This window comes from Carettochelys insculpta, chromosome 3 (assembly GCF_033958435.1).
Source record: "Carettochelys insculpta isolate YL-2023 chromosome 3, ASM3395843v1, whole genome shotgun sequence".
NCBI classification, from domain to species: Eukaryota; Metazoa; Chordata; order Testudines; family Carettochelyidae; genus Carettochelys; species Carettochelys insculpta.
Genome location: NC_134139.1, coordinates 70612291 through 70639339, shown reverse-complemented (window position 1 = coordinate 70639339; position 27049 = coordinate 70612291). Strand labels below are relative to the sequence as shown.

The window sequence follows — 27049 nt, the reverse complement described above, 5'->3', positions numbered from 1 at the left end:
CATACTCTTTTGATATCTGATTGAAAAATATATTGCTACCTAATTCATATGAAGACTCATAAATTGGAGAGAACATCCAATACAGAAAGCTGTATGAGAAATGCACAATGTACTTTTTAATGCATACATCCATTTAATTAATCACTGCTTAAAATATGTACATTTTCTAAAGCTTATGATAGTTTAATGTTTCAGTAAGTTTTTCTTTTGAAGTGGTGAATAATTTGTCGATGAATACTATGTTTTAATTGAATAGGTGTGAATGAAGGCTTTGGCTAAATATGATGTTTCATGGAACAAATATTTAAAGTTAAAGTCCGTTGCTAAGACTGACGACACAGATGTTGTTTCAAACACTGGAGAATAATGAGGCAGGGTGCCACACTTTTTTTTTTTTTTTTTTTTTTTTAAATCACTAGTGGGAGTTCCTCCATCTAGTTTAAGGCATAGTTGACTAAATCTTCTAAAAAACTAATCACTTTTTGTTTCCAACTTGGTGCTTCAAAGAGGTGTGTGTTTCAGAAATGGGCCCTTTTAAGGCCTCTTAATATGGGCACTGAAAGACCTCTGGCTGATTTTAGCAATTTTGTCCACTGTCGTGAAGCAGGTATTGTTGCTGCGTATTCTTTCACACACACAGTTAAAATCATTTTAGAAATCTCTTTTCTCAGACTTACTGTGCATTAATGTGAAAGCTGACCATTTGTTATTTACCAGATGGTCCTTTGTGCCTTTTACTTATACGGGGTGGTCTTTCATCCAACAAGTATCCAGAAAATGGCAGGATTTGGTGGTGGCTGATTTTTCTTCCAAAGAAAGAATGTTGGTCTGCTTTAAAGGAACACTGTTTTTAATGTTTTACATTCTGATTGGAAGGCTGCTGCTCCAAAGAAGGAGGTAAGGACCTATCAAAAACTTGGCTGGTATAACTCCTACCTATGTTTTGCAGCTGTAGGCCCACATTTTGCTTAGTTTCAAGGCACCTGCTGCTGTGTACCACTCACGTGGTACAAAAGGGACAGGTCAATTTCAAATCAATATTTTAGGGGTACTAAACCCAAAAGAATATGTTGCATATTGAGGACAGTTACCTATAGTTATTGAATATAAACAGAGGAGTTGTCAGTTCAAGACACACTTTTACATTAACTTTAAAAGAGAGGGTGTTAAAGGAGTGCTAAGCAAGATGCATTATATCACCCTTTTACAGATGGTGAAAATAGTGCGCACAGAAGTTGGATGACTTGGTTGAGGTTAGGAAGCAAGTCAGTTGTATAGCACATAGCACAATGAAGGCTTCTTGCCAGAGTAGTAACTGAAACCTTTAGACCATATAGTATTATACGGGTTGCAATTCTCTAATCCAGATCTCTCTTGTCCGGTGAACTCCGTAATCTGGCATGATTTTAATTAACTTAACACGGGTGTGGCCAAGTTTCCTGTAGTCCCATACAGTGTGTTTGCAGCCACCAGTTCTGGCTCTCAGTATTTTCTGCTGTTGTTTAGCTGTAGTTTACCCCCAAATGTCTTCTTAGAGACCAGTGGAAGCCTAGGTCTATGCTAGCCACAGAGGATCAAATGCTTAGGTTTGATCTTCCAGGGCTCTGTTTTGCGCATGTGGGAAACAGCATGTTCCAGGATCGGTGTTGAACCCAGGGCTCCTTGTGCTGCAAGGATTAAGCAATGTCACTGGGAGGAGCACTCCCGTTGACATTCTGCAGTGAAGACAGGGACCAATGATGATATCTGCAAAATTGATTTTAGGTATGTTATTGGCTATAGGTACTACACAAGAATGACCTTCACAAGTCCAGGGCCTTTCATCGATGGAGAAAATACTTGAGTCACAAAAACTAGCCTTATAGGAGGTGACCTCCATTGAACCTTTGCCTCCATGTATGGAAGCCTCTACTAACATGATTCTCTTCTGGTCTGAAGCACTCTGATACCTTTTGGAGCTCCATAGATTTCAGTCTTAAACAGCCAGTAATTATGATGAAATGAGACTCTCTCTCCTGAAAAGTACAGCACCAACCCTCAAATACTGGTATATGCTTTCTTGTAACTCAAAAGCCCTGAGCAGGGTCTAATTGTTGGGAGACCTTGATTCTATTTTTGTTCTGTGATAGCTCTTTGTGTGACCTGGAACAAGTTACACAACCATATTGAATCTCATGTCACCATGCAGACAGTAGAGTAGACTTGACTTTTGAGGGCCTGTGATGAAAATAATTTCATAAACATGAGGTATAATTTCATTAGGTTTTTCAGAGTAGGAATTCAGAAACCATGTTTGCATGCTACAATGGATAGATCACTTGAAGGCATCTAGATATATGCTTTCTCTTTGAAGCCAAACAAATTATAATAGTACTGAAATTTTAATTCATAGAATTCTTAAACTAATGCACAGAAGTTTATTTTTACTGAGGAGCTGATCTGCTGACTTGTAGGAAATGCTAACTATACTTTTTTTTTGGTGACTGTACTTGGCAAGCATTTTATTTCAGGAGTTTGGTAAAATGTCTTAATTTGCAGTCATCTTTGTAAAATAAAAAGCTTATCTGGCGCATTATATAATCTCTACAGGACGAACTCTACTGGAAAAACTGTTCAGCCAGCAGGAGAAAGCACCACAGGAAGAAGCAGAGAAGCTATGTTCTAGAATCATTGCGATGGGGCTGCTACTTCCCTTCACCGATTGTTTCAGAGAACCATGTAATCAGAGTGTGCAGCAGAGCACAGCCAGGTTTGATGTAAGTTGCAGAATTTATATTGTACTGATCATGAACAATTTTTTAGTTTTTAACAGTTTAGGATATCTATCAATCTAGGAAAATTCTCCTCTTTTGGAAAACTCATTCTCTCCCCATGATCAATTAACTAAAATTATTATAGTAGGTGGAGGCAGTTAATATTTGTACTTGGGTTTCTACATGTTCGTGACTGGATATATGAAATATAATGGAAATAATTCTTTCCCCTCTCCCACAGCATGGTCTCCCCCAAGATTTGAGGCCATAATGGTAGTGTCTGCTACACTGATGTTCTGTAGCTATTATTTTCACCAGCTAACCCTAACCCTCTTCTCTTTCTTAGTATGGTTTTCTGAATTTCAGTCATAAGGTATTAACTAGTCTCCTGCATGCCTGGTGGCAGCCTTACTGGAAAACCAACAGTATGATATTGTGTCAGTGCCATATTAAGTAGTTTTGGGGAGACCATGTACAATGGCAACTGGGGGGACATCTTCAGGGGAAGAGGCATTAGTTTCTCCTTGTAGGGTCAGAGATCCCAGGGTGTGTAGGAGAACAAACCCACTCTGTCCTCATCCTATAGAGGAACCTGTCCCACACAGCTGGCTTAGCTTCTTGAACCTCTGCTACCACAGTGTGCAGCCTGGACTGTTATTGCCCCTGAGTCTTTTCTGTGTGCTGTTTCCCTTCCCCTACACTCCCCATAATGGGGGCCCTGTGCAAGTGTACTGAGGGTGTGGTTTCGTAATCCAGGTCTGCATACTGACATGGAACTCCACAGAGCTCCAGTGGAATGTGTACACTAACTAGGAGTCTTCCTTTTTACAGTCAGAATCATAGAATCTCAAGACTGGAAGGGACCTTGAGAGGTTTCCTAATTGTCTCCTTCACTCATGACAGGACTGTATTATCTAGACCATCCCTAATAAGTGCTTTCTAACTGCCCTTAAAAATTTCCAGTGGTGGACATTAAACACCATTGCCAGACTATTCCAGTGCTTAATTAAGTTTTTCTTAAAGTCCAACCTAAATGGTCTTTGCTGCACGTTCTAATTCTTTTTTTTTCTTTCAGCAGATGAATTGTTGACTGTGTCCCTTCGATGTATTTTAATGTGGTTAAATGTGACATTTTAAACTCTGTGTGACAGTATGATATATAGTTTTGTTTCACTAGTGGATTGCTGCTGTTCACCTTGGCTACGTCTACACGTGAAGCCTACATCGAAGTAGTCTATTTCGATGTTGCGACATCGAAATAGGCTATTTCGATGAATAGCGTCTACACGTCCTCCAGGGCTGGCAACGTCGATGTTCAACTTCGACGTTGCGCAGCCCAACATCGAAATAGGTGCAGCGAGGGAACGTCTACATGCCAAAGTAGCACACATTGAAATAGGGCTGCCAGGCACAGCTGCACACAGGGTCACAGGGCGGACTAGCGCTTCCGGGGCAACAGCTAGCCGCTCCCTTAAAGGGCCCCTCCCAGATACACTCAGCCTGCACAGCACGCGGTCTGAGGAGCCGTAGGCACACAGACCCCGGGCGCCGCAGTCATGGACCCCCAGCAGCAGCAGCAGCAGCAGCTAGAGGTCCACCCAGCCCTCCCGGCAGGAGCAGGGCTTGCCCTGACCCATGCCATGTGGGAGGCAGCTGAGCACCTCCTTGCCCCAGGGGAGGAGATGCCCCCAGGGCAGCAGGGCTCCACCCCCCGCCTCACATGCCGGCGGCTCTGGAGCTACCCCACCAGCACCAACTGGTGGGAGCGGCTGGTGCTTGGGGAGTGGAACGACGACCACTGGCTCAGGAACTTCAGGATGACCCGGCAGACATTCCTGGAGCTGTGCCAGTGGCTCACCCCCGCACTCAGGCACCAGGACACTGCCATGCGGCGTGCCCTCACAGTGCAGAAACGGGTCGGCATCGCTGTCTGGAAGCTGGCCACTCCGGACAGCTACTGATCCGTGGGACAGCAGTTTGGTGTGGGAAAGGCCACCGTCGGGGCTGTCTTCATGGAGGTAAGCGAACCCACGGGGGGAGGCCAGGGCAGGGCAGGGGGGCCAGAGCAGGGCAGGTGGGCCAGGGCAGGGGGGCCAGAGCAGTGCAGGGCAGAGCAGGGCCACGCACACCCTGCTCACCCCTCATTGGTGCTGTCCCATGTGCTTTCTCTGCAGGTTGTGCGTGCCATCAACGCCATGCTCCTGCACAGGCTCGTGAGGCTGGGGGACCCAGATGCCACCATCGCGGCCTTTGCCACCCTGGGCTTCCCCAACTGCTTCGGGGCTCTGGATGGGACTCACATCCCCATACGCGCCCCGCATCACAGTGGCGGACGATGCCTCAATCGCAAGGGCTACCATTCTGTCGTCCTCCAGGCCTTGGTGGACAGCTGGGGACGTTTCCAGGACATTCACGTGGGCTGGCCTGGCAGCACCCACGACGCCCGGGTTTTCCGGAACTCGGGCCTGTGCCGCCGGCTGGAGGCGGGGACCTACATCCCCCAGCGGGAGATCCCTCTGGGGGACACCACCATGCCCTTCTGCGTCATTGCAGATGCGGCATACCCCCTCCGGCCGTGGCTCATGCACCCCTACACGGGCCATCTCTCTGCTAGCCAGGAGCGCTTCAACGAGCACCTGAACCGTGCGCGCCAGGTGGTGGAGCGCTCATTTGGCCGCCTGAAAGGATGCTGGAGATGTCTCCTGACCCGCCTGGATGCGGGCCCCAACAACATCCCCCAGATTGTGGGTGCCTGCTGCGCCCTGTACAATTTGGTAGAGAGCAAGGGGGAGACCTTTCTGCAGGGCTGGGCTGCGGAGGCCGGCAGGGCACACGTCCAGCCACCTGCTGCCCCCAGTCGGCAGGTGGACCCCGAGGGGACCCGGGTCCGGGAGGCCCTGTGGGCCCACTTCGATGAACAGGCCGCGGGGTGAACTCTGCCCAGGCCCCCTACTGCCCGCCCCTTCCTCCCCCACACTCCTGCCCCACCGCCCACACCATGGAGCACCCCACCGCGCCCCCCTCCCCACTTGTCCTGGAGAAATGACAGCATGCACTTGTGGCTGAACGTAAATTTTTTTTTTTTTCTTGCCGAACCTTTTTTTTTTTGGGTGTAAATAAATATGTGAACCACAAACAGAAAACTAGGTACAAATGTTCAACAAAAGCAATATGTACAAAAATAAAACAATCCAAAGAAACAACTGTGTGCCATAAATAATAAAAAGAAAACCACGGAGGAGAAAGGGGAGAACTATTTACATGGGGGGGGACGGGGCAAACGGGGGGACCAAAAAAACAGGGTCCAACTATATACAAGGGGGGGCCACATCCCGGGCCCCTTGCCCCTATAGCCCGGCACTGGGCGTGGCTGGCCGGGAGCCCTGCCGCGCTCGCAGCCTGGTCTGTGGCTGGGTGGGAGCGGGCTGGACCGGAAGGTATGGGGGCCGGCGAGTGTCAGGTGGCTCCAGGGGTCCCTCGGCGCTCTGGCCCTCGCGGGTGGGTGGCGGGGCGACGGCGGACAGGCCAGCGACGGGCGGAGCAGCTGGTGGTGGGGCTGCAGGAGCGGGCAGGGCGGTCGATGGGTTGGCCGGCGCGACATGGGGGGCCAGGTAGTCCACCAGGCAGTTAAATGTCTGCATATAGGCCCCCCATGCCTCCTGGCGCCAGGCCAGCGCCTGCTCCTGCAGCTGGAGGTGCTGCTCCACGACCTCCAGCTGCCCATGGAGGATGGCCAGCAGCCGGGGGTCCGTCGCCGGCGGCGGTGGGAGGCGTGGGGTCCGCCGTCTAGCCCGCCGCGGGGCCGGTCGGTCCTCGGCCGAGGGGCTGCCCTGGAGCGATGGTCCCGGAGGGCTCTCTGGGACGACTGACGCCTCGCCGGCGCTCTCTTCCGGTCCTTCAGATGGTGCAGGTGCAGGACACAGGAGAGGAGGGGGGGAAGAAGAATGGAGACAGGCGTTAGTGTGGGCCCCGAGCCGTGGCCTTTGTCCCCCCAGCCCTGTGCTGCAGGTTCCCCATCCCCGTCCCCGGGAGATGCTGCTGTGATGGATGGGGTTCAGGGGTCCCCCTGCCCTGCACCCCGTCCCCTGGTGGGAGCGACTCTCACTTCACCCCGCAGGGTCTGACAGCAGGAGAGGTTTCTTAGGCCACAGATGGCCAGTTTCTGGCAGGAGTGGCAGCACCAGCTGTCGGAAGAGACAGTCCTTCCAACCCGTCGTGGGGAGAAGACCCCAAGGAGGGCCCCTCTGGGATGCAGCTTTCCCCCTCCTCAGGCTGGCTGCCTACCAGCTCTCCCTTCCCCTAGCCTCTACCTGTGGCCCCCGCCCTCACCCCCCAATTCCAAGCCAGCTCGGCTCCTCCCTCCTGTTTGTTCAGGGTAGAGGTGTCACCTGCCAGCTGTAGCGCCAGGATCCTCCTTTGGCCCTGGGAGGTATTGGGCTCTTGTGGCTCATATGTAGCCTGAGTCTCCCTTTTGCACTCCCCCCACTCCATCGCATGCTGCTGCTGTGGGGTGTCCCACCCCCTCCTCCCGGGGGCCCCTCGAGGTTCCGCTCCCCCCTGGCCCAGGGATGGGGCATGGCACTGTCATGCGGGGTGGAGGGGGGGCACGGGCTGATGGCTGCAGTGCTGTGAGGGCCATGGCCATGTGAGGGGCCCTGGACACATCTCTCTTACCCCCACCCCTCAAGCCCAGGGGTGTCCACCAGAGAGGGGTACCTACCTGTGGGTCCGCTCCCACGGTCCAGAGATCCCCGGGGGTCGGAGGCCCTTCTGCTGCTCCGGGATGGCAGGAGGAGGATCTGCAGGCTGGATTCTGCGGAGGAGGAGCCCGCCCCCCACCCTCCTCCTCCTCCTCCTGCCGCGATGTCCCTGGGATGGCCTCCGGGGGGGGCCCCCGGGGTGCGGGGCTTGCCTCCGGGGTGGACTCTGTCTGCAGGGCCTGCTGGGGCTCGTCAGCCTAGGTGTCAAGGGTGGCCGGAGGGGAGGAGGTGTGCCGGGAGCCCAGGATGTCCCTGAGCTCCCTGTAAAAGGGGCAAGTGATGGGGGAGGTCCCAGATCGGCTGGCCGCATCCCGGGCCCGGGCGTAACCCTGCCGCAGCTCCTTCACCTTACTCCTAACGTGGTCAGGAGTGCGGGCAGGGTGACCCCGGGCAGCCAGGCCGTCGGCCAGAGAATCAAACGCATCCGCATTCCACCTCTTGCTCCCCATTACCTGGAGCACCTCCTCCTCGCTCCAGAGCCCCAGCAGGTCCCGCAGCTCGGCCTCCGTCCAGGAGGGGCCCCGCTGCTGCTTCCCAGCCTGGCTGGCCCTCTGGCTGGGCTGGCTGCCCTGGATCCCCTTGGGGAGGTCCCCTGGGGGCGCTGGGGGGGCTGCTGGGCGGCCATCGCAGTTCTCAGGGGCTGAGGGTGGTGCAGGCTGGCCGCGTGTGCAGGCTGCAGCCTGCACATTGCCTCAGCTTCCTCCAGAGTCAGGGCGGGGGAGGGGACCTTTAAGGGGCCGCTCCACGCGGCCACCAGGGAGCTGAGGGGCTGGAGAGAGCGTCTCTCAACCCCCCAGCTGATGGCCGCCATGGAGGACCAGGCAATTTCGACGTTGCGGGATGCGGATCGTCTACGCTGTCCCTACTTCGACGTTGAACGTCAAAGTAGGGCGCTCTTCCTATCCCCTCATGAGGTTAGCGACTTCGACGTCTCGCCGCCTAACGTCGAAGTTAACTTCGAAATAGCGCCCAACGCGTGTAGCCGCGATGGGCGCTATTTCGAAGTTAGTGCCGCTACTTCGAAGTAGCGTGCACGTGTAGACACAGCTCGTGAGTGCCAGGCAGCAGCAGGGAATTGTACCATAAAAGTTTTGACAGTCTATAGCTTCAGTTCTCCTTACTTTTATATTTGTGCAGTGAATTGTCTCAGATTTTCAGGGAATGTTCTTTTCTACATGCATTTAAAGCAGGCCTGCCTATAGCGAGTAGCTGTGAAGGGTGCTGGGGTACTTAAAAGTGCCCAGGCTCAGAGCCCTGTGCCCACCTTCACTCTGTGCTGCTTCTGGAAGCAGCCAGAGTGTGTCTGAAGCCCCTGGGTGGGAGGAGTGACTCTGTGAGCTACCCTGAGTGCTCCTTCTAAAGCCCCCATTAACAGGGAACTGTAGCCAATGGAAGCTGTGGGGATGGAATCTGCATGTAGTGGCATGGAAAGAGCCTTTTCCCTGCCTAGGAGGTGTTGCCAAAATGGTGTGTGTAGTCCATTTTCAGGAGCTTACCAGGGTAAGTGCTGCCCCAGCCCTGAATCTTCACCTAAACTCCCTCCCAGAGCCTGACCCTTCACCCCCCTAAATCCCTCTCACAGACCAATCCCCTGCTGAAAGTGAGGGAGGGAGGGGAGATGGTGTAAGCAGGGGGGTGGTGTCTCAGAGAAGAGGTGGCACAAGGCACAGGACAAGGGCCTTAGGGTTTATGTGATTAGGCAGTTGTCAACCCTACAGGTTGGCACGTGGAAGACCTGGCTGTTATGGAAGCTTGCTGGACACAAGTCACCACAGGCACAGTGCCACCCCAATGTTTGCCAGACTACATCTGTATGGGTGCAGCTTGTGTGTGCATGGGAGTCCCTTGGCTGCTCAGCCTGGGTGCCTGGGTTTAAGAAAAAATGCAGCAAGTAAGTTTTCCACATGAAAATATTATAATGGTTTGTTGCTTTTTCTGTTTGCTTCAAATTGGGCCAAAAATAAGAAAAAATACCATGGTTCATGTAAGGAAGATGATTATTATGGAAGCCCTTCACTGATCACGTGGGTTAGAGGACAGAATAGCTTAAGAGGTGGGATCTGTGGTCACCTATTGGCTTTAATGATCATTTTATTGGCCTACCCAGATTAGCATTACTATTTTGAAACTAGTCATGAGACAATAAATACTGAGATACCATGGTGATGGGCTCAGTAGAAGAACCTGAGCAGAAACTACCATTCTTCCTGTAGTGTGAAAATGGGAAAAATGTCCTCTTGTTGCAGCTTCAGTGACTGCTTTTTGTCGGAGTTCCTGTGGGAGAAGAGGCTGACAACTATTTGGTGATTCAGGGAAATTTTAATTAATGGGAAACTGGTAGGAGTTCTTCAGAATCCAGACATTTCTACATGTTTTAATTCCATATATATGCTTCATAAAAAGTAATCATAACATTATGATCCGTGGAATTGGTATACTAATTAACGGAACAAACCCCCCTAATATACATCATGCTCATAGTCTCATTGGACCTGCAAATGTGAGGATCTGCAGGGTTTGAAGTTAGATTCCCAAGCAACTTTCACATCCCTGCTGCCTTCTGGTAGCTTTTTTCTCGCTAGGGGAAGCTGTGGAGCTAAAGGAACCTAACCCCCTTGGAAGGGCTGCCCATGGGAATCCTGGGTAGAGGAGTGCCCAGTCCAACTGATAGGTTTGGCTATGTTGTTTAAGCAAGGAGGGAGAACAGGAAGTTGCTTGTGTAACTGGATGAATTTCTGCCTGGTGACTATGTCATACTTTGCCTTCTCGCTGGACTCATAAGCTCTGCTTTCTTGCCTCATTCCTGATCCTTGTCCCTAGTGGTTGACTCAGATTCCAGCTCTGACCCTTGGCTTGAGCTACGAACACCTCATGCTGACTTCTGCTATGACCACTACTTCTGACTGCTCACGCCCTGCTTATGACGGAAGCTCTCATTCAACTCTCCTGTTCACCAAAATAACCATTCCTTTGACTTGGTTTTCACCAAGCACTGCTCTCTGATTCATCTGTGGCCAAGTTGCCCTTTCCAGCCATCACCTGGTCTCTTTCAAAGTCACCCATCAGCCCCCTGCTTCGTGCTGTCCCTTGGCATTTCCGTGATGTCAGTTCACTGGTGCCGATGACTTCTCATCCATTCAGCGCTTTCTTCCTTTGATGTGGTGGTGCATTTTCACCACATCTAGCTCTCCTGCACCTTTCTCCCATCACAAGTGCTGCCCTGGCTAACACCTAAGATCCACTTCTAAGCTGACTTCATCAGTTACAAATTTATTCTCACTTCTTTCAGTTCTGCCATCTTCATATCTCAACAACTATACTCAGGACTGGTGACAGACTTTGCTGGGCCCTGGGCAGTGTGGGGAAGGGTTGGATCCTGGCCTCCTGCAGGGTGGAAGGGGCATGGCTATGGGCTGGACTCTACCAACCAGCCCTTGGTGCCATCTGGACTGTAGCAGTGGTGGCAGCTCAGGGCTCTTTTAAGTTGCCTGTCCCTGGGACTACTGCATCTTTTACCATGTTCTCCCCACATCAGTGGCCCTGACTACTGCTACTTAATTGAATTTCATGCTTACAGTCCCAGCTGCCTTTTCCCAACCTTGGGTTATTGTTCAAACCCAGTCCGTCCAACTTCTCTCTCTGCACAGGATCTCAGTTTCTTTCAGGAGAGAAAAATGACAAAATATAATGTAACCTTTCCTCTCTCCTCAGCTGACCTTCCTTTTGTCCTATAATTGTCTCCGTTTTGCCTGTCATGGATATAGAAGTTTCCTGTGTGCTGTCATCCTCTAAGCTCTTGCTTGCCCCGGTAACGCCCTTCACGTCTTCCTGATCTTTTGTACCAGCCCATCTTCTGGCTTATTCTTCTGCTTAACCTCTCACTATGCTTTGGCTGTTTCTCCTCACAATGCAAACATGCTTGAATCTTAAAACTTAAAACAATTCCCTGCCACCTCCCCTCCCCCAACAGAACTACCCTACCACACCTTCACATTTTCCTCTATAAACTCATTGCAGTCACAGCTGACAATTGCTGTGTGGAGTTCCTCTGCTCCAGATCCACCCTAGACCTTCATAGTCTAGTTCCACCCTTTGCAATCAATTGAAACTGCTTTTGCCAAAGTCTTTAATGAATGCTTCTTTGTCAAATCTCAGAACTAGTACTTTATCCTCAAGCTGTGCTGCTTGACCACCTTGGACATTGCCCACCATACTAGTCTTTAAATCTTGTCTTTCCTTCATTTCTGTGAACCTGTTCTTTTCTAGCTCTCCTCCTAGTAATCTAACTGCCCCTGCTGCATTTCTTTCGGACAGTCCAGGGTGAGATGAGAGTACATGAAGGTTATTTCCCTGGTCTCGTTTCTCTTTTGCTACATCCCATCCGTACGCGCAAATTCAACTACAACTTCTATGTGGATGATTCACAGATTACCTATATTCCAGCTCTGTTTCATTTTATCCAAATTTAAATATTGGCCTGTCTGACATCTCCGTATTGATATCTAGCTGTCAGCTTCAAATCAATATGGTTAAAACAGAGTTCCTAGGCTAGAGTGAATTTTAAAAAGCCCTTGTCATTGGCCTAACTCATTGATTTCCAGGGGAACAAATTTAGATTAATGCTAAGCATTATTGAAAATCTCTTCTGTAGTGTTTCCCTTTCTTATAAGCGCTAAAGAACTGTAGCATCTCCTTTGCCTTTACCTCCAAATCTAGAAAACACCAGCTAACCTCTATGCACTTTCTTCTATTTACATCTTAATTCATCAAATGAGCCACTTAAAACAGTTCCTTAAATTTCTTTTCATCCAGTCATTCATGGATATCTTCTAGTTCGTCTTGTACATTTTCACTATACTGAAAGCCAGCAACTCTCTCTTGCTCAAAAAAAAAGTTCTGTATTCTTCCCTGAGCTCACTGGCAATCATGTACCTTTTAAAATCTTGTTGGATTTTCTGACTCTCCTAACCTAGTTCTTTTCCAGTCTCTCTGTACCTTCAGCATGTCTTTTCCTGTTTTGTCATTGTTCTGTCTCCCATAGGGCTTCTTTGTTCTCTCTGTGCATTCACATGGTTTCAATTCTATCTGACAAGACCTCAGACTCAGGTCTATTTCTCCCCTTTGTCCTCAGTTTCCCATCTGATTTTTTGAGTTTTGTTCGTAGTTACCAGGTAGTGATGTCTAATGAGACTGGTTGAAAGTATCTGTTTAGATTGCTGTCTACTGATTGTCAACAGTGCCTAGAACAAGGGATGATTTAAAAAAAAAGTGTATAATCGGAAATACGTAAATCTCATTCTCTTCGCGTTCTATCCCCTTTTGATGCCTTCTAGGCAATTTAAGCTTAACGTGGCTAAGGCTGAACTCCTGCTACTTCCTTGGAAACCTCCTCCAGGCCCCACAGTTTTTTGTCCCTTGTGACAAGGTAGTTATCTCTCTTCTGACATATGTCTTTAACCTAGCATGTCATCTTTAAGGTTTCTGTATTTTGTTAGTTTGTACCGAAATCTTGCCCACTTATCCTCAGTAGCATTGCAAAGTATTCTTTATTTTTGGTCTGAACACTTTCATCCCAGCCTCATTTCCCATCTTAGTACCAGTAGATTTCCCCATCTGCATTATGCAAGCTGTTTCCTTCTCCTCCTACTCCATGCTGTTTGGGTGGTGTTAGGGAGTGCATAGAGAATACAGGACAGTGTCTCTGCTCCATTTCTGTGCCTGATTCCATAGTGGTCCTTAGATATCAAGAGAGGCAGGAAAAGTTCTGCTCTGCCCTTTTAGCTTGGTGGTGGAGCATATTCACTTAATCTGCAGAGATGGGTCATATTAACTTAAGTCTGTGCATAGTTGTGTGGGTGCGGAGTATGCTCAGTGCAGAAACGCTATTCAGAGGATGTAGTTGCCAGCTTTAAACAAGCTTCTGTTGAACTGAAATTTTCAGAGATGTACAATGTGGCCAGAGAGATGACCCTCTTTTCAAATTACAAGTTCCAGCTACAAAGGATGAGGTTTGAGCTTCTCTGTGGAAATTGCTATACAAATTTAACATAGGAAAAGGCCAGATTGTTTTACTTGATTTCTCCCCCCCACAAAAAAACAAAACAAAACAAAACACAACTGATGAAGACATACAGCAAAGAAAATTTAAGCCCAAAGGTATTAAGCTAGAAAAACATATAAGCAACTGAAAACCACTAGCATCAGGTAACTGTACCTGTAAATCTTGCAACTGGATCTGCCAATAGTAATAAAGAGGCAAAAAAACATATTAAAACAGAAGCTGCAAAATCATGTTGTAAGCTGCAGTTTCCAAACCTACCAGTTTTCTCTCAGGTTATGTCTGCACATGCTTCACCCTTTCAGAAAGAGCATGTAAATAAAGTGGGTAAAAAATGCTAAAGGTGTGAATGTTCATATTAGCGTCTCATTTGCATAATGGCAGCCACCCGGAGCATCGAAAGTGCTGCTTTTGAATTGCAAACTAGCCATGCACAGGGGGTTCCTTTGAAAGGAAACAGGGATTTGGAAAGCACCCTTCTTCCCAATTTTTTGGGAAGAAGGGTGCTTTTGAAATTGGGGGGTTCCTTTCAAAGGAACCCCATCTACACAACTAGTTTGTAATTCGAAAGCAGCAAGTGGCCGAACGAGGCACTGAATATTCATATGATTTAGCTGACATGTCGTCTGTTCACAGACAACGCCGATGTAGTGACACACACAGAAGGCCAGCTTCAAAAATTGCTGGATCAGTTCTCCAAAGCATGCAAGGACTTCGGGCTTACCACCAGCCTAGAGAAGACAAACGTACTTGGTCAGGACGTTGCTGAACCTCCATCAATCAGCATTGGCAGTTACACGCTAGAGGTCATCCATGAGTTTACTTACCTTGGGTCCACCATCACCAACACCCTGTCGCTGGAGTCTGAGCTAAATAGGAGGATTGGAGAAGCAGCCACAACTCTGTTCAGACTTAGCAAGAGAGTGTGGAACAACAACAAGGTGTACACTCACACCAAAATGCAAGTCTACAGAGCCTGCATCCTCAGCACCCTCCTCTATGGCAGTGAGTCTTGGACCTTGTGTGCCCACCAGCAAAATAGGCTGAATGTCTTCCACTTGCGCTGCCTCAGGTGCATTCTTGGGATATCATGGAAGGACAGAGTGCCCAACCACACCGTCCTCGAGCAAGCTGGAATTCCAACCATGCATGCCCTCCTCAGGTAGTAGCGGCTCCGTGGGCTTGGCCATGTCCACAGGATGAATTATGGAAGGATCCCAAAAGACATCCTGTACGGCGAGCTAGCCTCTGGCAAAAGACCTCCTGGACACCCCAAATTGCGCTACAAAGGCATCTGTGAGAGAGACCTCAAGGAGGTAGACATTGACCCAAATAGTTGGGAAGAGCTGGCAGACGACTGCAGCAGGTGGAAGCAGGAACTACACAAGGGCCTTCAGAAGGGCAAGATGAAGATCAGGCAGCTGGCAGAGGAGAAGCGAGCCTGTAGAAAGGACAGCAAGGACCTGCCAGACACCCACTACCTATGCAGCAGATGTAGCAAGGACTGTCACTCTTGTGTGGGCCTCCACAGTCACAGTCAATGCTGCAAATGATGATCTTGAATGGAGTTAAGAAGGGCGCTATCCACAGTCTACGCAGACTGTAGAATGCCTTGGACTTGGACTTAGCTGACACCCCTGATGCTGCTAAAAGAAAATTAAATATAATCAACAATTTACAGAGATATATGTAACATTCTTTTAATTGCTATGGTATATGTTGTTGCTGAATAATCTTATTACTACAGTACAATAGGATTTCTAAGCTTTTTAGCACATTACCCCCATTACCTGGTAGTAGTGATTAGGCAAATGGTTCAGCCATCTAAGCAGTTCAGCTTTGGCAGGCTGGTATGCTGTGAAATCTATTAGCTCTGGCTCCAAGACCCAGGGGCTAGTAAAACCTCAACCTCTGTGAGTTCCCTATATTAATTAAAAGTGTACCAGCCAGTTGATGTTAGAGCCATAAAACTAGATGTCTCTGTGGTGTCATCAGCAGGTTCTGGTGGTGCATTTATTAATTTTTTCTTATTTTGAAACTGAGGATGTTCAGTTGCTTGTGAAAAGATCTGCCATTTTGCTATCAGTTCCAGAACACTATATTTAACTTTATTATGCTATTTCTTTGGACAATTCATTTAAAGATTTGAATGCTTTACACCATGGCCTGAACAAATTTGTAATTGAATTTTTCCTTTTTAATGCTCTTTGAATTTTTTTAAAGGAGATGGAATCTGGAGGTAAACCGCCTACAATATTTGCAAATGATTAAACTCTTTTTTTGTTTGAATAGTAACAGAGAGGGAGCCTTGTTCATCTATATACTATCAAAACAAAAAATCAGTCAAGTAGCACTTTAAAGACTACCAAAATAATTTATTAGGTGAGCTTTTGTGGGACAAGTGGGTTTTCAAATTGGTCTGTCCCACAAAAGCTCACCTAATAAATTATTTTGGTAGTCTTTAAAGTGCTACTTGACTGCTTTTTTCTTTGTTTGTTTGTTTGTTACGTAGTGACAGCTAATGCCTCTGCAACTATTTTTGTTTGCAAGTAACATCACTTAAAATCTTCCTGACAATAAGGTATGATTTTTATTTCAACAGCTTACTGCTTCTACACAGTGAACTATCCGCTCTGATTTACTTCTGTGGCATTTTTGAAGGATTATGTCAGTTCTTTTCTGTAATGGTGCTTTCTTCAAGAACTGCTGAGACCTGTGCTTTCTAAGTATGGCTTCCCTGATAGAACTTAAACATATTTTAAAATGGTAAGAAGTATAGGGACCTTTTCTAGAATATGCTTTTTCACCCCCAAGGAGTTACGTTGCTAACTTTCATACATTGATTCTCTCTAGATGTATGTGTTTGAGATTCTGCTACAGGAAGTGCCACTTTTCTGTGCTTGCTGTCTTGGCACCAAGAAGTTGGCTTGTACTTCTAAGAGAGACAGAAGCTTGTATTATTTATAACACAAGGATCAGGACTTTTAAAGTAATATATTTGATTAGCCACAATAATAGAAAACTGCATTAGAATAGCATTTCTTCTGTTACTTGCAGTCTTAGTCTTAGAACCTCTTGTCATCTAGAACACATAAGTTAGTTTAACAAAATAAAACACACTTGATGAAACATTGCTTGGTTGCTTGGTGTTACAGAGCAGCTGAAAAAAAATTAAACACAGAATTGCTTCCCTGAGATAGGAATCATAGAACAATAGAGCTGGAAGAGGCCTAAGAAGCCATCAAGTCTAGCCCCGTGCCTAAGGCAGGACCAAACCCCATCAGATCAGCCCAGCCAAGGCTCTGTTAAGCAGAGACTTAAACACCTCCAGAGATGGCAACTCACTACTTCCCTAGGTAGACCATTCCAATGCTTCACCACTCTCCTAGTGAAAAAGTTTTTCCTAATGTTCAATCTGGACCTTCCCAACAGCAACTTGAGACCATTGTTCTGTGTTCTGCCATCTGTGAACAGCCTCTCTCCAGCCTCTTTGCAAGCTCCCTTCAGTAAGTTGAAGGCTGTTATCAACCCCCACCCCCCAGAGTCGTCGTCTTCTGCAGACTAAACAGACCCAATTCCCTCAACCTTTCTTCATAGGTCATATGCTCCAGCCCCCTAATTATTTTGGTCACCCTCCGCTGGACCCTCTCCAGTGTGTCCACATCTTTCCTATAATTGGGGGCCCAGAACTGGACACAGTACTCCAGATGCAGCCTCACCAAAGTCGAATAAAGAGGGACAATCACTTCTCTGGATCTATTGGCAATGCTCCTCTTGAATGTTACAGAATAAAGGGGTAGTTCCCTCTCAGGCCCTTGCTGAGTATAGTATATTTACTGATCTGTTGTTCCTGACCCTAGTATAGCATCTGTGTCTAGTACTAGGACTGATGGTTGGCATAGATAGCCATGTTTAACTGATGTGAGAATTTATATTTTTCTTGGTAACTTATTTTTATGGAAAGGTTTATTTGCTTTTTTTTTTTTTTTTGGTGATATTGAGTTCTTCATGTTAAGCACCCTTTTCAAATAAAGAGAGCCCTCTTCAGCTGACTGGAATGTTCTAATGTTCTGTGGGGCCATGTCTGCACTACCAGATAAATTTGATTTTATTAAATTCGATTTTATAATGCTGGGTTTTATAAATTCAATTTCGAGTATGCTTACTTCCCACAAAGTCCACATAAAGTTGAATTAGTGCTGCCACACTCGAGTGGCCAAACATTGATAGTTCCAGCAGTGCACTGTGGGAACTTATCCCACAGTTCCCTCAGCCCCACATTCTGTGCCCTCCCGCTGGGCCTCGCTGCACCTCCACCACCGGCAATGCTCAACCTGCTGCTTGGTTCCTGGGTCCCCACAGTGTAGGGGAGCCAAGAAACTGGCCAGCGCTGCTGCTCCTGGCTTGCAGGAGCCAGGAGCCGCGTGCAGCAGGGAGCCAGGTGCTGCACTGATCACTTTCCTGGCTCCCATGAGTGATGGGGAGCTGGGAGTTAGGTGCAGTAGCTCTGGTCAGTTTCCCAAATCCCCACCAGTTGCAGGAGCCAGGAAACTGACCAGAGCTGCTGCACTGATTAGTTTCCTAGCTCCTGCTAGTGGTGGGCAGCTGGAAGCCAGGTGCAACAGTGCCAGTCAGCCTCCGGAGGCTTATGAATTTGATTCAAAGAATGGGACTTCCACACTAGCCTTCACGTGACCTGCTGAACTTGATGCTACACGCACCCAGTTTCAAACATCTTGTAGTATTGGTGATATAGTGCTCCCTAAACCAAGCTAATGATATTTACAGTGAAGACAATTACTTGGTACAGTTGAGCTAACTGTCTTATATTCAAATTTATCTCATAGTGTAGATGTAGTTTGGCTCTTAATTCTGCAACTAAAACCTGATCCACCCCTGTAGCAGTCTATATACAAGGAGAACCTAACATTCATTTCATAGGGAGCAGTTGCAACTACATTCAGCTCCTTTGTTCATTCTCTGTTCAGAGAACCTTGTATACAGTCTTAGGGTGATCACTGAGGATTCTACTGCAGAGCTGACTTTTAGCTCTCCATGTGAAGTCTGCAAAAGCTTTATACCCTAGGTTATATAGGAGATCAGACTAAATGATCACAATGGTCCCTTCTGACCTTGGAGTCTATGAATGCTAGAAGAAAGTGGGCCTGCTCCCAGTTTTACTTAAAGCTAATGGAAATCCCCTGCCCTTGTTGGAGTTGGTCTGACCTCAACTGCAGCAGATGTGGTCAGAATTACTCTCACTGTGCCTCCACCTTGGAGGTGGTAGTGGGTTGTCTAGAACAGTAGCAGCTCTCTCCCTCGTCATCCTGCCACACACAGTGCAGCCCTAAATTTTTGTTTTTTCCTTGTGTGATTATCCTTATGCATCCAGTTGTCTTTTTTTGCTTGGTTTTGTTTGGGATTTGTTTTTAATTTTGGTAGGCTCACATTGCTGACTTAGATTTCAGTTGATTTCAAATTAATTTTGGTTACACATGCACAGCTTGTACATCTTTTAACAATCCAGACAGCAGCTCACTGTGGTTGACCCTTTTACCATTTTTATATAATTGCCTTGACAAATTGGTAGCCGAATTGAATGCCTCGAGTACTATTGTAGGGGAGTGGGCTCGGCTAACCTTGGCCCGGCCCGAATAGCCTGGATATAACGTGCAGGTAAGTCCAGACAAACACTGATTCAATTTGTACCTGTGCCCAGGGGATTGAGATACAACGAGGAGTGTGGGGACAATGTTTAATTGGAATGAATCAAAAATAGTTTATTATTTCACATACAATAGCAAAATAAAAACACAGCAACAACAGTAACAAATACAAGATATGAAATTCATTGTTTTAACTTACTGTCAGTAACATAGTAGATAATTTGGTTGTCACAGGTCATATTACTCTGCTGTCAGGAATAGCTGAAAGGTTGGTTAGTATGTATCTGGTTAGGACAGGCTGGAGCACCTTGTACCCACCAGAAATATGTAGGCTAAAAGCCTTTAAGGTATTGGGCTGAGGTGCCCTAAAGCTCGGTTTGAGCCGTATTTAGGCTTTCGTGGCTGGTTTGGCCAGGGCCTATTTGTCCAGTCAGTGGGTTGCCAGGCCACTGCTGGGTAACGTAGTGCCGGGTTTCCCTGTCACTAGATAGTTATCTTGACTTAGATAATAATTAGGTTATATAAACACTATTTTCTGTATGTATCTATACCTATATTAAGATTAACTTGCTTACCTACATTAATATTATGTAAACAATCATAATAAACAATTATAACAAGCAATAACAATTATAAATAACAGTTTAAAGGATATGGTCTTTGGCTTCTAGAGAGCCTGAAAAGCAGGGCATGAGGCCTTTATTGTACAGCAAGTGGCTGAGAGGCCTGCCGCACTGGTGCAGTGCGCCATGTCAAACAAGGCCCTCTGTGGAAACAACAGTTGATGGCAGCAGGTTGAGGTGATGCCGGCCAGAAGATGGTCAGCATCTGCGGGGGGAGCGGGGTGCGCTGAGGTGTTGAGCGCGCCAAAACGGCGGTTGCTGACTCCTCAGTTCCTCCTCAAATACTGGCTCTCAGGTGGTGAATGGTGCAGCAGCAGAAGAGGCTCCCTCTATAGGGAAGTGCTGTCTAGTAGCAGCTGCGGCTCAAAAGGCCAACAGTGCAAGTGATTCAGCTCTGTGTTCAGGTCAGGTCCAGTCTGGTCCGGTCCGGTCAGTCACATACACACACTTCCTTCGAGAGATCCTAAGATTCCCAATGCTGCTGAGGTGTGTCCTTATATAGGCCATCCTCATTAGTATTCAGAGTGTTCTGGAAGGATGCCCATATTTGGTAAGGGCCAGTCCCCTCAGGTGTGATGGACCTGATTGAGGACTGCACCAGGTTTGAATTTTTGAACGTAGAATGTCAGTTATGGCAGTTGGTAATAGAGTCTTATAGGGAAGTGAGTACCCATGATTTTAAGATAATTTCTGAAGTTAAATTTCAGTGATTTCTGTCCCCCATGCCCACACTAAATTAGTAACCCTTTCATTTAATCATATGAGGTAAGCACACAATACACCTAAAGATTATGAGCGTGGTTGCACCTGAGCAATACACACCTTGTTGACAATCTCTACACCTTTGTGCAGAAAATTCAGCCTGTGGTAATAAGTGATTAACTGCTGAGCAGCTGAATGTGTTTCCCTGCTATACTGCTTTCAAGAGCTAATTATTAATTCATACGATGAATCCCTGTCTGCATCAGTAAGATACAAGAGTCACCAATATATTTAGTGCTTGGAGGTCATATCTTTGTTTAGGCAGTTGAGGGAAGAACATGACGATTTTACAGCTGTGACATAATCAGTTACAATATAGGCGAAGGATTGCTGAAAAAAGGCAGAAAGCAACTGCACTTTAAAACTGGAGAGATTTAAACTATAAATCTGAAAGTACTTGGATAAATTCTGAGCAACGGCATGTGTAACTAGTAGTAGGTGCTCAAAATATCTATTGATCGGACATTGAAAAAGTAATGTCAGATTGTGCAGAGAGTTTGCCTGACTCCTATGTGAGCATTCTGCAGTTCTGAAGAAGCCAGCAAAGAGGGTGTGGAAGGACATGTCAGAACAGGGATCCTATTCTTGTCATTATATGGAGCATAGGCTGTAACAGCTGTTAATTTGCAAAGCATTACACACAAATGAACTTGGGGAGGAAGTGAAGGCTAATGTGCTTCATTAAGTGGATTGTTGTCTCTCCTTCCCCTGAGGGGAGGTTTATGCATGTAGCTGATTCTGAGCAGGATGCAGCAAAGAGTCTGCACGTGTTCAAAGCTTCAGCATGGCAAGAAAGATTATCAAATATACATCTAAAGACCTTTAGTGCAGACTAGACAAAGTAGAGCAGGCGTTATCTTTGAATATAGATATTCAGAGCAGATGCCCTGTGGCACATATTTGTGATAATACTAGTCCTAAGGAGCACTTTTAGTTTTCAGTTCCACTTTTGTAGAATGAAATTTACCATGTGGAGTACAGACTATTTGCCCACACTGTACTTTGCTACTGGGCTGAAACCTTTAGCTTTTTCACCTAACTTCACAGTTAGTCAATGCAAGGCTACTCTTGGTTTGTATAGCCAGGAAGAACATTTCACAAGGACCATGCCTCTGCCCTAAGTTTGCTTAAACTAGAATTCTTCCTCTACTTAGAAATGACACTATTTGACCTGGCTAATAGCCATTGGTTTAGTTTCTTCTCTATAATGGGATGGCTTGTTTCTTTGGGGAATTATTTTCCTCCTTTGAGATGTGGTTCTCTTTTCCCCTTCCAGGTTTCCTTGCTTTGTGTGGTGTGAGAGAATGTGCTATGAATGAAAGGTGTGTGGTGGTAAAATGCTTTTTTTTTAAATCAGTGCAGCATTTGTTCCCATACAGAAAGAGTAGGAGGACAGTGTAATGAGATCCCTTCTTCGTGCTTTTGTCATCCTAATGAGTGTCCATAAACAAATGGATGCCAGATAATCCAGTAAATTTGTAGGGGTTGATTATTTTTCTGTTAATTTTTTGATTGGTGTTTTAAATGTTATGCTGCTTATTTATCACCTAGCTGGTTACCTGGTAACCTGGTGGAGGAAATAATTCCAATTTAGTAGAGCAGTGCATGCGCACGCACACGCACACGCACACACATGAGTTCTGTTACTTAAGCCATATCTATCCAGCACTCCCCTTCCACAAGGGGAATTCAAATGAGCAAGGTCAAAAATACATATGAAGTGTGGATTTACATATCTTGCACCTCATTTACATATTCTTGCCCAATTGCGCTACCTGAAGAGGCTTTTCCAGAAGCAAAAACAGCCATGTAGATGGACTTCCTTCAGGGGAAAAGAGAAAAGGTTTCTGAAATAACCCTTCTTCTGCATTCATTTCAGGAAGAAAGGTTCTTTCAGAAACAGGGCTTTTTCCCCTAAGGAACCCCATGTACACAGCAGTTTTTTGCTTCCAGAAAAGCCTCTTCCAGAAGCTTGATTGCATGAAAATATGTAAGTGAGGCGTAAAATATGTGAATGTTTCATTTGCATTTTATCTTGCTTCTTTGGATTCCCCTTCCAGAAGGGGAGTGCCGCATAGATGCGGCTTTAGTGTAAATTAGGTGCGATAAGAAAATATTCCCAAATGGTATGCAGCAGTTATCTGTTGTACCTCTTTTGGGAGTCTGATTTTTGTCTTGCATTCCCCCTGCAAGTTTCACCTCACTTAACTACTTGCTTGTAAAATCGGACATAAAAATACAAAAGTGCCACAGAACCCTGAAACAGAATAATTACTTATTTCATTTTACCATATTATAAATCAAATGGAATATAGATATTGTACTTACATTTCAGTGTACAGTACATAAAGCAGTATAAACAAGGCATTGTTTCTATGAAAATGTAGTTTGTACTGCTTTCACAGGTGTTTTTTATGTAGACTCTTGTAAAACTAGACTAATATGTAGATGAGTTGATGTAGGGAACCGGTTCTCTGTGCCTTAAATATGGAGTCTGTTCTGGTATGGCTATGATCTGAAGAAGTGGGTCTGTCCCACGAAAGTTCATCACCTAATAAGTTATTTTGCTAGTCTTTAAAGTGCTACTGGACTTATTTTTTTCTTCCTATTTAGTTTCAGGAAGGGGGGTGCTTTTGAAAGGGGGGTTTCCTTTGAAAGGAACCCCATCCACATGGCTGCTTCGGCTTCTAGAAAAGGCTCTTCCCAAAGCCAGATTATGTGGGGGTATGCAAATGAAGTGCAAGATATTTAAACCCATGCCTCATTTGCATTTCTGATCCACCATATTTCCGTGGCCCTTCTGAAAGGAGGGGCTGTGTACCTCAGCTACAACGAGGTAGTGTCTAGAGTACATGGCTTTTGTCTTGGTGCAAGTGTTACAAGATGTTATGGCTTCAAATCACAGGCCAAATCTTGCAAGCCTTCAAACGTACCCAAGAAGTCTAGTGTGAACTGCAAATCTTGTGCGAACCTGCCAATCCTCTCCTTGTACTCTCTCCCATCATGGGGCATCCTTCAGTAAAATGATTCAACGTATGGAGTACGGCAAAGACCCTTCTTTCTCTCTGAAGTTCTGAAGCTGACCCTGCAGATAGCTGGGTGATCATGAGATGGTTACATGTATGGGAATGGGGAGCAGCAAAATGTGTGTGTGGGGTTTTTTTTTTGTTTTTTATTTTTCATGCATGCTGAAAAATGTTAAACCTGGTTCTGGTTGCTGTAGCCTGTGATGTTACTTGTTCTAAAGTCATCTTTTAAAAAAATTGGAGGCTAAGGCTTTATCATGAGTCGAAGAGTGTAAAAACACATTGCTTATATTGATGTAGGACTGGATAATTAACTATTTGTGTTGGAAATGAAAGCTTTGTTTCTAAAATTGTTTGTTATCTTCTTTATACAGTGAATTTCTCAACTTTCTTTTTAATAACCACAGCAAGACCAGCTTTATACTTGGGCTGCAGTAAACCAACCCACACATTCATCGGATTATATTGAAGGGAGGTTTCCAAGGAGAATTCCGTCCGTGTGGCCACCACCCAAGCCTCCTGACGAAGAACAAAGACTTAAACATATGGAAGCAGGTATGGCTCGCTTGGAGAGAAAAAGAATCCAACATATCACGTTGATTTCAGCGGGAGCTATTATTCACTCAGCATTATTGAAAATACATTGAAAAAATATAGATGCCTAAATATGGACTTTGGAGCCTACTTTCTGCACGTATTTTTAAAAATCTTGGCATAATGGTCAAAGTATCGTTAACTTGAATGAATTTGACTGAAGTATTTTGTTGAACATCAAGATGTACACTGACTATGCTGTAGATACAGCAAACAGTAATAGTGCTTTCTTCTTCTGCAATTTACAACTCTTCATAGTGATATAGCGGGGCAATCTTTCTTTTTCCTGGATATGGACTCCCTTTAAATCCCACCAGTACTATTTTTAGGTGCCATATAACATGTTACTCTTCATCTGTGTTCAGCACAAGCCCTATGTTGGTAAAGGGAACAAGAAAATGGTTATATAAACAAATGTGGGGATTTATTTTAATTTGGTGCATTTCAGAAGTTGTTGTTACTTCACCTGTCTGTTTACCTTTTATTATCCTTTCTCAGTGAATTAATTGTCATTTCTTATTGCCTAAAAGCATTTGTTTAAACTGATACCGTTAAATGAACAATAAACCAAGTATTGTTTTGTAGGCTAGAAAAGAATAAGTTACCACTGAAAAGAATTTCAAGTCTGCTTTTGGTTAATAGCCTTTATGAGGGGAAAATACCAGCGATTCAGGGAGGCTTACTTTTGGATGAGCATGCATTTTGCTCTTTTGGATGAGCATGCAAAATGCCTCTCTGCATTTTGAGGCTACGTTCATCCCTATAGCCTTTAGGACTATTCACAGCTCTCCCTTTGCCCACCACTACTTCTGCCTTTCCTAGCACTGTTTGGTGGGGCTAATTTCAAATTTGCCACACTCTGGACTTTCTGTGAATGGTCTGAGAATATGTCTGTGTGTGCACTAGGGTTGTTTTGCCAGTACATGAATCCCTGTAAGCTCTACTGGCAAAGCATTACTAGTGTACATGTATACTGGCAAAACTGCACTTTTGCTGGTGTAATTTATTCCAGTCTTACTCCATACTATGTAAGGTACGTTACACTAGGAAAATTGCAGTTTTGTTGATATAACTTCATTTACACAAGGGCCTTTTGCCAATACTGATTTGTTAGTCAAGAGTCACATCTCATCACATCCATGAGTGATATAGCTGTGGTACCAGGAGTCTGCAGTGTAGATATAGCCTAAGATTTTGTGTGTTCTAGTGCTGGAAACTAGAAAATAGTGGTGGTAGGGATTGCTTTAGTTCTAGCCAAACTAGGCAACCGCCTAAGGCAACAGGGCCAAATCCGAGCAGTACTGAGACCCAGTTGGGTCAGGTTGCAGTGCCACTCACTCAAATTTGGCTTAATCTCCCTTGTAAAAGAGGTGTGGCTGGGCCAAACCTGAGAGAGTGATGCTGTGACTGGCACTAACCTCACCCCTATCTACCATGACCACCTATCATAGAACAATAGAGTTGGAAGAGACCTAAAAAAAGCCATCAAGTCCAGCCCCCTGCCCTAGGCAGGACCAAACCCATCAGATCAGCCCAGCCAGGGCTCTGTCAAGGCGAGACTTAAACACCTCCAGGGATGGAGCCTCCACTACTTCCCTAGGTAGACCATTCCAATGCTTCACCACCCTCCTAGTGAAGTTTTTCCTAATGTTCAATCTGGACCTACCCAACCACAGCTTGAGGCCATTGTTTCGTATTCTGCTATCTGTGACCACTGAGAACAGCCTCTTTGCAACCTCCCTTCAGTTAATTGAAGGCTGTTATCAAATCCCCGCCTCAGTCTTCTCTTCTGCAGACTAAATAGTCCCAATTCCCTCAACCTTTCTTCATAGGTCATATGTTCCGGACCCCTAATTATTTTGGTCACCCTCCGCTGGACACTCTCCAGTGTTTCCACATCCTTCCTGTAATTGGGGGTCCAGAACTGGACACAGTACTCCAGATGTGGCCTCACCAAAGCCGAATAAAGAGGAATAATCACTTCTCTGGATCTACTGGCAGTGCTCCTCTTGATGCAACCTAATATGCCGTTAGCCCTCTTGGCTACAATGGCACACTGTTGACTCATGTCCAGCTTCTCGTCCACTTCAACTTCCAGGTCCTTTTCTGCAGAACTACTGCTGAGCCAGTCGGACCCCAGCTTGTGACAATGCTTGGGATTCTTCTGACCCAAGTGCAGGACTCTGCACTTGTCGTTATTGAACCTCATCAGATTTCTTGTAGCCCAGTCTTCCAATTTGTCTAAGTCACTCTGGACTCTATCCCTACCCTCCAGTGTATCTACCTCTCCCCCAAGCTTAGTGTCATCTGCAAACTTGCTGAGGGTGCAATCCAACCCCTCATCTAGGTCACTGTACCATGCTGCCCCTGAGAGATGTCAAAATTATTTGTTTCCTCTTTTCTCTAAGCACAGATCAAAGGATTAGATGTGATGCCTTTCTAGAATCAAGGTGAAATGTGATTGACTGACTGGCTTGTTTTAATAGGCTTTGCCTATCAACAGTACCATGTCGATATATTTTACAGATATACATGAATGAACTCTGACCAGGCCCCTATCATGTAGGCAGATAGTACCATATCATATGAAGGGACATTGACCTTACACAACCTCTCCCTGTACCCCAAACATGGAGTCTGGAAAGCAGAGAGTGAGAGCCAGGACTTTTGACTCTCAAGTACAGTATGTGCCCTGGTTATTACATGTATCCCTCTTTGCCAGCATAATCTGTAATTTCTTTATCCAGCATGCAATCAAATACTGCGGTGTAGAAACAAAGCTGGAATGTACAGTGTGTTTCTGAAAC

The 27049-nt window shown here is 46.0% G+C and overlaps 1 protein-coding gene across 1 annotated transcript in view; it reads left to right on the top strand.

Moving 5' to 3' along the window:
- The window catches only part of FMN2 (formin 2), a 265037-nt gene that overhangs the window by 36827 nt on the left and 201161 nt on the right, over positions 1-27049 (top strand). The window contains exons 2-3 of the mRNA XM_074989102.1: positions 2590-2756; positions 24056-24203. Coding sequence (XP_074845203.1) covers positions 2590-2756; positions 24056-24203 — 315 coding nt within the window. The remainder of the gene's footprint in view (positions 1-2589; positions 2757-24055; positions 24204-27049) is intronic.